Source organism: Argiope bruennichi, chromosome 10, assembly GCF_947563725.1.
Source record: "Argiope bruennichi chromosome 10, qqArgBrue1.1, whole genome shotgun sequence".
NCBI lineage: Eukaryota > Metazoa > Arthropoda > Arachnida > Araneae > Araneidae > Argiope > Argiope bruennichi.
In genome coordinates this window covers 121,691,442-121,703,574 of record NC_079160.1, presented here as the reverse complement: position 1 = coordinate 121,703,574, position 12,133 = coordinate 121,691,442, and the positions used below count along the sequence as shown (strand labels likewise).

General features: G+C 28.1%; 1 protein-coding gene across 1 annotated transcript; it reads right to left on the bottom strand.

Annotated features, from left to right (window-relative positions):
• Nucleotides 1-156: 156 nt before the first annotated feature.
• Nucleotides 157-10,223, bottom strand: LOC129987413 (marginal zone B- and B1-cell-specific protein-like). The gene is made up of 5 exons (XM_056095388.1): nt 10,107-10,223; nt 8,398-8,531; nt 5,067-5,170; nt 4,794-4,898; nt 157-428 (listed from the first exon to the last, which is right to left on the bottom strand). Exons 1-5 carry the CDS (start codon nt 10,165-10,167, stop codon nt 266-268), a joined length of 567 nt encoding a protein of 188 aa, XP_055951363.1. The 5' UTR covers nt 10,168-10,223; the 3' UTR covers nt 157-265.
• Nucleotides 10,224-12,133: the final 1,910 nt, after the last annotated feature.

Below are 12,133 nucleotides of genomic sequence, written 5' to 3'. Positions count from 1 at the left end.
GTTTACATACTTAATTCCTAAAAGTTAAAATAATTTGGACATTTTATAGTTTTACTATTCCTCACAATAATGAGATGTGAAAATAAGATAGCAAATGTTTTAATTCATGAAAATAAAACCTTTTATACAGTCAAAATAATTTATTTTGTGCCAAAACCTAAACAAAATATCACAGATAAGAATGTGTTTTTTCAACAAAATCTAAGTATGAAATGTATATTTATATTTTCTAAGTGCTCATGGTATTTGCATAAGGAATACATTTTTATAATTCTGTTTTAATAGGTGACTTTAATTGACTACAGTGGCCATAAACACCTTTTCCATAACATAATAATTCCATTAATTTCTCTGGTCCTTCCTTATTTGTATCATACATGTCAATTTCGCCTGCTTCTCCAACATAATAGAAGCACATATCTCGCAATCTGCAGGAAAATAATGAAGTTGAATTATTTAGAACTTTACATACAGATAAAGGTCCAGTGTGTTTCAAATCAAAGAATTATATAAATTCCAGAATTGATCTACGACTATACTATCTATCTCATACTATATACTATACAAAATATTAGAAATAAAACATTCATATTTGAGGCAATGTAGAGGGAAAAAATAAGTTGCAAGAATTAATTTTAATTGTAAACATTTCAGAATGAATAATATGATTTGCCAGTTTTATTGATAAAGTATTATAAAAAAATCATTTATCATAAATTCATTTTTGTACATTTTAGAATCTTAATTTTTCTGATGTAGAGAAATGAACCTTTATGAAATTGGCTACTCTGAAAAATTTGCTTACAAAAATTAATTTTTATTCCATTTTCTCAATCTATTAAATCAACTTTTTGTGTTATATTACTGAACCTCTTAATAACCTGATTCATTACATTACAACCATCAGTTTCTCTAAGGGTTAAAAGATAAAGAAGGGATACTTTTTATTTTGTCTTTTGATGATTTAAAAGATATATATAATAAAGAAAAGTTTGGTTTGTTTTAGTGGCGCAAAAGCCATATTTGGCCATGCTGCGCCAAACACATGACTTATAGAAAAGCAATTGTAAAGCTAAATCAATCCAGGCATTTTTAAAAGCTTCCTAGCCAAAAATTGAAAAAATATATTTAATGGTGGTGCATTGGATATGCATTCTATCAAGTAGCTTTAAAAAAAATGGAGTTGTTTTATGCTTTAGAAATTATAAATAGCCCAAGTATTTTAAATTAGGCTAAGTTATATACCAACATATTAAGACTATTGATCTTATTAATAACTGAAATTAGCATAACAAATATACATAACTTTGCTAATTTATAAGTTAGAACTTTGAAATTTGACTATTCTTGTTATAAAATTTACAAAAATGCATTCATGAATTGCAGTTGCTCTATGAAGCCATGAGTGATTGAAATTTGGCATGTAACATGATCTTCGAAATCAAGTGACTAGTCCTTCGAAATATAATGCATATGTTCCTACATCTTAATGGCACCTACATTCTCCAATATATATATTTCATTGAGTTCTGGGCTATTTTGGGACGGACTTCATAATTTTGAACCACGATATACACCTGAGCTGGCATTCCCCTCTCCAAACTTCCACATCACACCCGTGGTTGAAAAAGAGCAAAAGGAAATAAGTTCACAAATTAATATTCTCTATTGATAGAAAAAATTATGAAATCCTTATGCTAAAAAAGTACAATCAAAAATATATTCAAATTTAAAAGGATTCTGTTACTGAAAAAGAAAGTCTAATAGCTGTTTTTTCTTTGCTTTATGATGTCTCTTCAAGCATTTACCTGGTTTTAATGCTAATATTAGTAATTAAAAATTTTCAGGTACTTTAATTTTAAAAACATGTTTAAAAGTTCTTAGTTTTACATAAAGCATGAGATTTTTCTCTATTAATAAATTCTCTCAATTTTTCATTTTGAAAAACATATTAAGAATTTAGTTTAGCTTCTTGTTTCAAAGTGTTCTTAATATTTTCTTTCCTTATGTAACATTTGCCTGTTATGATAAATATTGAATAATTACCCATAATTATTTGAAATATGACAGTAATGACCATTTATTAAATTGAATCAAATCCTTGGTTTATTTTTCTTTGAAAATGCAATATACTATTTGTAAAGCTTTTAGACGCATTCCCATATGTAGACCTCGAGTCGTTTGATTTTGTCTTAAGATATTTCTATATGCTCTGCATAAAATGAAATAATTCAAATATATCAAACAAAATTAACACAAATTTAATGAATTACGCATTAATAATAGTAAGAACTTATTCACAAATACAGTCATTGAGGCTAGCAAGAAAGATCTATAGCATGTACATGTGCAGTTTACTTTTAAAGGGCGAGTTCCTCCATTTCTAAAGTCATACTGAGTGCCAAATTTGATTTCTTTGACAGTTTAATTTTTACCACTCATGATTTCTTATCAGAACTTATATAATTTATAATTGCATTGTAACAAATTAGCTGAATTTCAAATTTATGTTAACAGTCATTTTGCAAAACTTTTGTACTAAATAGGTGTTTTAAATATTGTGATTTTTAAAAACTTCATCTTATTATACACCTATATAAGACATTCACTCTAATTCAATGTATTCATTAAGTAATTTCTCAATCATCAGAGATAGGAATCTAGTTTCATTTGGAAACATGCTTTAGATGATGTAAATAATTGTTTTTATTTCAAACAAACTATATTGTTGAAAGAATTATGAAATCTATACATGTTCCATTTACTCACATTTAATGGTATATTCTTTTTACACTTAATTTTAAAGAAAAATTGAATGTGCAAGGATTTTTTTAAACCTAAACTAAGTTATGAAATAATGAATATCACTATTTTAAACAATTTCAGATCTCAAAGGCCTTCCACTCAATGGATTCTATTATCTCAAAAGGGACATTAATTTATATAAAATAATAAAATTCGGAGTTCTTTTTTTTCCCCCTTCAATAACTTAAAATTTTATGCATTTCTTATAAATCTAAGCAATCTCCATACAGTTAGAATAGCTTCAAAATAACTCGGAACCTCCTATTTCAGTGCATGAGATAAGAAAGAAAAAATAAAATCCACGATCGCAAATTTCAAGTTAACATGCGAGAACATTTTTTTTCGATGAATTGCTTAGAGCTAGAAAGCGATGTTTGAAACTCAGAATCGAAACGGAGACGTTTTGCGTTGATGTTTGTGATTCAGAATCCAAATGGACACAATCTGTATTTGAAGTTGCGATTGAGAATCTCGAACACACTGCACACATTTACGCTTTCTTTGTTCCCATTCTAAAGCTATTTTACGTTCATGTTTAATTTGATCAGCTTCTAATTTTATATTTCAATCATTCGTTTTTGTTGATTGAAGGTTTTAAGGTACACGATTTCGAGCTGAGCTTCAACCCCCTCCCCCCAAACAACACACGTTCTTTTTCCGTTTCTCGGCTTCTAATGACGTAAATGTGACATCGTTCAATAGAGGACATCGAGTAGAGTGTATCGATGCCAGTCGTAAAGAGATTTTGTGTAAAAATGAGGTCGAGAACCTCGCTCGAAAATTCAAATTTTTACAACTTTGAGAGGCGGTATCTAGCGAACCACTAGGAGTAGCAACGTGAAACTCGTGTATCGTTACGTGCATTTCGGCGAGTACTATCCAACGATACGAGCAAACGCTATGTAACTCTAAATTGTAAATTTCGAGATCCGATCTTGGACCCTATCGAGACCAGAGCTTCAGTAACAATGTCATTCGACTCTGTTTATCGAGACGAGTGTGTAGACGGATCGCACTCGCCTCTACGTTGCATAGAAGTAGAGATATAACAACTTCCGGTCTGACCGGAAGTTGACATCGACATTTCGAGACTATCGTAGGACCCATGTCGGATGGTATCGATCCGACCAATATTAAGCAAAGTCCGTACTGCGTATGCGTAATGGATTCAAAATTTTGGATACTTAGAGGACCCCCGGGGTACTTAAAAGTGAAAATCCCATGTCTCTAACATATATAATTTACGAGATATAACGAAAACCATCTGTGCATGCGTAGAGATGACTCCATGGGGGGGGAGATCTTTTATAAATCCATAGGATTTCTATGGTGCTTTGCAGGGATTCACCAAGAGAAAGCTTAGGACGCCCCATTTATGCTTTATTCATTGCCTACGCGATTTCGAGCTTCACACCCCCCCCCCCAACCAAAACAACGTCATATTTTCACATGATAAAAGCGATAAATCGCCAATTTGTTGCCTACGCAATTTGGGGCTTCAAAAACCTCGATCCAAAACAACATCATGTTCTTACATGATAATTAAAAATCTAAGGCAGTATTTGGAATGGATTACAAAGATTCTGAAATTAGTTTGATAACAAGGACAATATTGGAGCCAGTATTTCCTTCTTTCAACTTCTACACCATACTAGTAAAAAAATATTTAAAATTGAGAGATTTAGTGAATGCCTGAATTCTAGAGAAGATATTTTAATGAAATTTTATTTTGAATATACAACCCTTTGCCACAAATCCCAAGTGGACCTCTTCTCTAATAGAGAAGAATCAGGAAAGAATGAGTACAAAAATATGAGTTGTACAAGAATGAGTTGTTTAAGAATAGTTCTGCATGGAAATGAAAAAGTGATTTTGCAGCAGATTATAAGTTAAATCTATTTTTCTATAAAAAGATTTATGTGTTAAATTAGATTTTTATAATTATATTTAGTAAGGAAAAAAACTGAAACACTTATTTTGTCATATACCTATTTGGCCAATGTCCACCCATTTGAGTCATGCCCATGACATGCTCTGTTTCTAAACCTGGTCCTGAGAGTCTGTTAACACCATTAACTTGTTTCACACCATAACTAAACAAATAAATAAACATAATAATTGATATGATGAAAACAAATTTTTAAATACAAAAAGCTAGATAATTAAATTTGAGATGCAACGCATGCATTGCAAATATAATAATTTTTAAAAAAATGTCAGAAAAATTCAGTAGTTTAAAGGAACAGCAGGAATAGATTTACTCATTAAATCCTTTGCCACAAAGCTCTTCTAAAATGTCCAAAATTTCATGATGCTCCAGATCAGTCTGTCTGTAGCTTCTTTTTTTATCAAAGGCTTCACGAATCTCAAATAAAAATAAATTGCACATAAAACAAATATTAAAGGGTTAGCTTTGTTGAAAAAGTATTGGTCATTCAAAATTCAAAGTGCATATAGAAAGTAAGTACTATTTTTATATTATTGCATATAACTTTTAATAGATTAATCTTTTTACATGAAACACTACGCCTTATATATATATATACCATTTACTAACATACTTTTTATCTCCTGAAAGAAAATAATTATCATTGTACAGAAAGTGAGAAATTTTTGAACTTATGAACATGAACTTATAATGGCTAATAACAATTCATAGATTTTCATCAGCCCAGAACCCAAACATCAATCTGGGAGATTATAAAATGTAGTGGGGCTTGAGGAACTTTAATTCACAGCTCTCAATTAAAACAAAAAATTGTGCACTGATTTCTAACATAAGAAAGGGATTTAGTTAAATCTTTGCAGAGGGTTATGACTATGAACACTTGAAATTACTCTAATATTCTCAGAAAAATAGGTTGTGCAATCTAAAATAAGGAAAGAAGTATGTATAACCAGTTTTAGAATTTTGTTACTTTGAGAAAACGGTTCACTGCAAGTTGAACACATACGAGTTTTCCCTGAGAACAGATTAAACAAAGTGTAATAGTTTTGATTTTGGGCAGAGTAACAATTCCTTTTTTTTTCACCCTCAAACTATTCATTAAAGAATTACTATTAAATTGATAGGACATAAAAAAAATCTAAGGAATTATAATTGTTTTCACTAATAAAGTAATGAAATGGTGAGAGGGGAGATAAATCTGATGAAGCAATATGGAATTAACCTCAATAAAAGCAAGCAATTACACTTAATAGTTGAAAGTATGTATTCATTCATCAGATATTAAAATTATTTTGCAAAAAGTTTTTACTCCTTTTTAATATCAGAACAGTACTTACTTTCCATACATGTCTCATTGAGCGGATTAATTCTTTAGAAATTAAAATTACAGAAATAGTTTTTAAATAATAAATAACATAATCAGTTCCATAACAATGCATTAACATAGTTAGCAATTCTAATAGTGCTTTTGTCCACAGTTTAGTATTATTATGCATGTAATGTTTTAATCCATTGGCCAGCAACTAACCAGTACCTGAATTTCTCTAAAACAACACTGCTTGAATGTATAAAGAATGAAATTCCATGTTTCTGGCCAATAGAAGGGTTGAATATTATTTATATATTATCCATTGGATTTTGAATGAAAATTAATTTTTCTTCATGCAATTAATTCATGGATTAATTATAAAATATGAAAATAATCTTTGACAGAGGAAGAGATAATTACTGGCAGATTGATTAAAAAATGAAAAATTGATCAATTTTCTACTTTAAGTCTGAAAATATCAACAATGCAGTGATTACACTAAATGAATATTTTTATACATACTTTAATACATTGGTTTGGGACCAGAGAAGTTTGATAATATAAAACGAATGATAACATTAATCACAAACAAATTAAATGACATTCATTGTATTTAAAATATAAGATCTTTCTTTAAATACTTCAATTTCCAATTTACATATAATATATTTCTTCTGTATTTAAATAAAGAATATTAGTAAAACACTAAATGTCTCTCTTTATAGGGATTGCACTGAAACTTAATTTAGAAAATATAAAGTTTACGATAAATACATACAGGAACACGGAAATAAATGTAAAAATATCAACTATTAGAACAGCTAAAACTTCTTAAGCTGTAAATGAGTTATGAATAATCATAAATCAACATGTTTATTCATTTTCTTTCTCTTTCTTGAGATTACAAAATATCTATACAATAAAAAGTACTAGTATATTAAAAGCTTGCCAGTGATTAATCGTTAAAAATAACATATTTATGAAAAATCAATTTCACAAGATATCATATTAGTCTATTGACTATATCTGCCAATGACATGCCTAAAATTTGCCAGTGGCATGCAGTTCAGCTAAAAGTTCATCCGTAGCAAGTGATTAATACACAAATATCTAATATAAAATTGGTAATTTTACATAATCTTGACAGAAGTTGGATATACAAGTATTAATCCTTTGCGATTTGTTGATTTTATTAGAGTGGTGGTAAATGAATTTGAAAATTCACCTAAGATTATAAATATAGTAGTAGGTTAGAGTAGAATTTAAAAAGAGCCCTTATAAATATGTCCAGTGATACTGGAGCAGTAAAGAGAGAGCTTTACATGCTTGTTCTGCAAAGAGTGAAAAAGCATGTAATTTTTTGCATGCCAAAATGTACCAAATACAGCAGCCATACATAAAAATATATGTGATATTTCGTTGATTTTGAATGTCACATGAGCCAAGAACAACAGTCATATATACCAAGGTGAGCGATGTTTCTCCAATTTTGCATATAAATCCTTGGCTTAATGCCAAACATTATACAATTTAATATTGCATAAAGTGCTGTTTGACTGAAAACAAAATATGCAAATACATATTTGTCATTATAAGTTTTTTTTCTTTTAAAAAAGCCAAATTCAGAGGTCAGATGAATAACAATAAATAAATGCTTTGTAAAGTTGCAGTATTTGACACATATTTTTGTAGCTACAATGCTGAAAGAGAAACAATATTACATTATGATTGCTGTAGATCAAACAGAAAATTATTTAGAAGTTTGGTTCTAGTGCAGATTTGGGTGCCCCTTCGATTGACGACAAATTTCAGTGATGAAGCACAACTTTTGGTTTCTATGTTTTGTTTTCATTGACATTACAGTTGAGTTACCGACCAAAAATCCCCCTGGCGCCAATCTTGGCATAAAAAAAATTGTCAAAAAATATAAGGACACCCAATTGTAAACTTTTACCAAAAGTTTAATACAAATTATTTTATATAAGATTATTCTAAGACATTGCCATGGACATGCATTGTTAATTCACATATGTAACATTTCATTCAGAATTATAATTACTACCACTGCATTAACTAAAAGAGCTATATCAGTAAATTAAAAAATGTCAGAAAGCAAATATTATAAATCTGACCATTGATTATCAGCAATCAATTTTATTACAATTCAATTATTTTTAAAGACTACCAATTAGCTAAAAATAACAAATAAAATATATTGTAGAAAGCAAACAAGTTGTTAATTTTGCATTGAACTTATTTATCTCTCATCTTCAGCATTTAACAGTGTAAATTTAAAAAAAAAAAAAAAAAAAAAAAAAAAAAAAAAATGTTTTACTTGAAAAGAAATGGCTTTGCAAGCATCACATTTCATATGAAAAGGCATGTGGTTACTGTTTATTTCTTCTTCTGTCAAACTTGGAATAGATAAAGAAATTTTTTCTCCTTTAGGAACATTATTTCCTTCAGCACCTGGTATGAAGAACACTCAAATTATTATTACTATGTTAGAAATGTAAAAACTTTTTTTTTCCACCTAATCCCATTCTTATCAGCCTTTAATATTGTTTTTTTTTTCACATGAAAATGATTTTGCAAGCTTACAAAACCAGAAAATAAATATGAAGGTAAAGGACAAATTAATGATAAATAAAAAGAAATTTAATATAAAATTGTTACTTAATGAATTTTAATCAAATACTATATGGAAAAGAAATTTTCCTAACTATTATTAATTATAAATACTCACAATCTGACATGGAAAAGATATAAAATTATCTTAGTACTAATATTTATTTTTAGGATCTCACTAATTTACTGTTTAAGAAGATAAGTTCTATTTTTGCACTTCCATTCTAAAGTTATTTAAACACAAAATAATAATGATGTTAAATTAAAAAACGATGTTATTCTTAGTCAATTCTGGAATTTTTAAATATTAAAAATCAATCCCATTTAAAATGGTATTTTCACTGGTCGCAGTGATATAATAATTATACTTCATATATAAACTATAATTCTGAGTTAAAGCAATAATTTTATGATGAAAAATGCTATACCAAATCATTAGTATAACAAAATATGAGAAAATATTAGTAGACTTGTTTTTGGAATGAAGTAACATAATTTCATCTTTATGGTAAGACAGTTAAATCTGATATTCTTTGATTTTTCACTGGAATAGCACAGTTATTTATTTCATTTTAAATTTATTTCTATTATAGAATTCATGATTTGAACTCTCATATAACAAGAAACATAAAAACATCATATTTGTGCTGATTAAATTAGATTTATATAAATCCAAAAAGGATTCAAATTTTGTTACTTATAAAAGCTATGATATTTACTGTTATCTAATAATGTAATAAATCTAAAATCACATTCATCACAAGATATTTGAGAAAAAAAAAAAGAAAAATAAATTCACTTTTTCAAAATCAATAAACTGGATATAATTATTAATAGATACATCTTTGTAAAAAAAATCAAGGCTGCTTTTAATTTACAGTTAGTGTTTTTCCTTTAGTTTTAATGCAGTTTTTCATTGCAATTGTAAGAGTTAAAAACTAGTGTTCTGTTTTCTCCATGCAGGATAAAATCGTGCCAATTTTTCGAAAATGCGCAACCTGGATGCATACAAGATTAAGTGACAAATGTGTTTTAGATGCAATATAAATAATCATTATTACAACAAATGGCAAGAAATTAGTAAAAAAATTCTTTTTTAATTGATTTTTGTGAGCGGATGTTTTTCAGTTAAGGTAGAAATCAAAACAATAATATACATATATAAATCTGAAAGAGCAAAGAATTCTAAAATCAAAAATATTTAACTTTCGCAAATCACTGAATGCAATAAGAAACATTTCAACGAATTTACAATATCATATTCTATATTTATGCAGATTAATTTCTGTTTACAAAGCTAGAATTTAAACTAGTTAAAAAAAACATAATTGTCTTTCTGTATCGATTTTTTGTGAAAATATCTTAATAAACTAATATATATTTTTAAAAAAGTTAGTCATCAAATATAATACCAACCAAATGGATAATATGAGCAAAATAATACAGTCATCAAAATAATCGACAGTCTCATATCCATCTTAGTTACATTCGAACAACTTCCGATTTCGAAAAATAACTTAATCCAAAAAGTCACAGCTGAATGCTGATTCGTCAGAGGAGAAGTTGTAGTAACTTTTATTCTGTAATATGGTCGGGCAATTTAAAAGTTGAATGGGGATAAATGTCTTTTTAAAGGGGGGAAAAATAAATAATTAAAAGCTAACTTTGTAAGCTCTGTTCCGGAATAGACGGTTAAAAAAATGAATCTCTATATTAGTGTTTTAAAATTCTCTTAATTTAAATTCGTTCAATAAATTAACAAGGAACGGAAATACTGAATAATTAGAAAATAAAACAAGTTAATCGTAAATTCCTTTTAGAAATAGAATTGAATCTTGAATATAGCACTCCCTTTATATGGCTAAGTTTATGCGTTCGATTATTAATCAGAAGCAATAGATTTTGAATTCTAATTTTCGCTTCTTTATTATTTGATATCTCATGTTTAGAATCTTTGGACATTTGGTTTCAGAGAAGCCAAATTAATTTAAACAATTAAAGTTTTTATAGTGCAAAAATCAATCCTGTAACTCATTAAACAAATTCATTTAACGCTTCCAAATCAATGGAAATCCACAAAATTTGCAATTGATTAACTGAAAATTATACTGAAAGCAATATAAATATTTCATAAATTTTATGGATGAAGTACACAGTACTACAAAATAATATTTTAAAAGGCCTTGAATAAATAATTTTGACTTCATGTTTTCTTTATATATAGCAATTGATTATTTGTTTTCATATAACTTTATCACATATATGTTCCATGTATATCAGTTTTTAATGATGATATAAAATTCTGAAATTTAAGACCAATTGCTTATATAATTCCAAAATATCAAACTCTACCTTGGAGATAAATAATTAAATTAATTTTAAATAAAACCTAACAATAATAGCAACTGTGTCTGACTGAAAAACAGTTGATCAGAATGTGATCATCCGGTGTCGGATGATCAAAAAAGGGCACAAAACAGGAGAAATTTGACAACCGAACCGGTTGGTTTGGAGAATACCGAATAAACCGCTGAGCAGTGAATAATCATCAGCTGATGTTTAACTACGGTTGTTCACCAAAATTTAGGTTATAATGTGTAATTGGTCAATGCCACGAGTTTACCCCCCCTCGAATTGTGTAGTAAAAATTGTATGGATGCATGGTTTAATATATATCCTTTCATTTCAGGGCCCAATGACTAATTTGTAAACTTTTAATAATACAAATACATGTGTTGAAATGGTCTAAATGAAGTAAATAATTATATTTTATGTATCTTGAGTCAATGAATGTTCTAATAAACTACAAAATATTTAGCTTTTATCAGGATCCTCTGTTCTGCAAATCATATTTAACAAAATATTATTGAGACACTAATATTTTATATAAAAAGAGTTGCACTCCAATCAACTAAATCAGTCACTAAAACTGATTGATTAATGAAAATTTGAATATCACTGTTCAAAAAAACGGGCGATTTTAGACCACCTCATCGACCGTCTCAAAGATGATGCCTTCAACTCAGGGTTTCTCAAGCCTGTTTGGTTTAAAATTACTGAAATGTTGATTGTTCTAAACTATTCTATTCAAAACTTCATAAATCAATCAGATTTGATAGCAGAAGATAGAAATGTCCACTTACTCATTTAAAAGTGGCAGTGTCAAGAATATTTCGCAGAATATGATTCCTGAAGACCAAAGGACTGTGTAAAATTTAGATTTTATAATTTTTTAAAGTATATTTAAAGACCTTGTTATTAACGTCTTTTAAATCCCTTTGAAAGTAAAAACTAAAATCTGTATTTTATGATGAATTTGAGAAATTTTAGTAGAATAATTTTTAAGACACTACATAAATAATGAAAATTATTTTGTAATGTATGTAAAACTTAAATGCTGAATGATTTTGTTTTCAGTATTCATATTAAGAAATGCGCGTTTC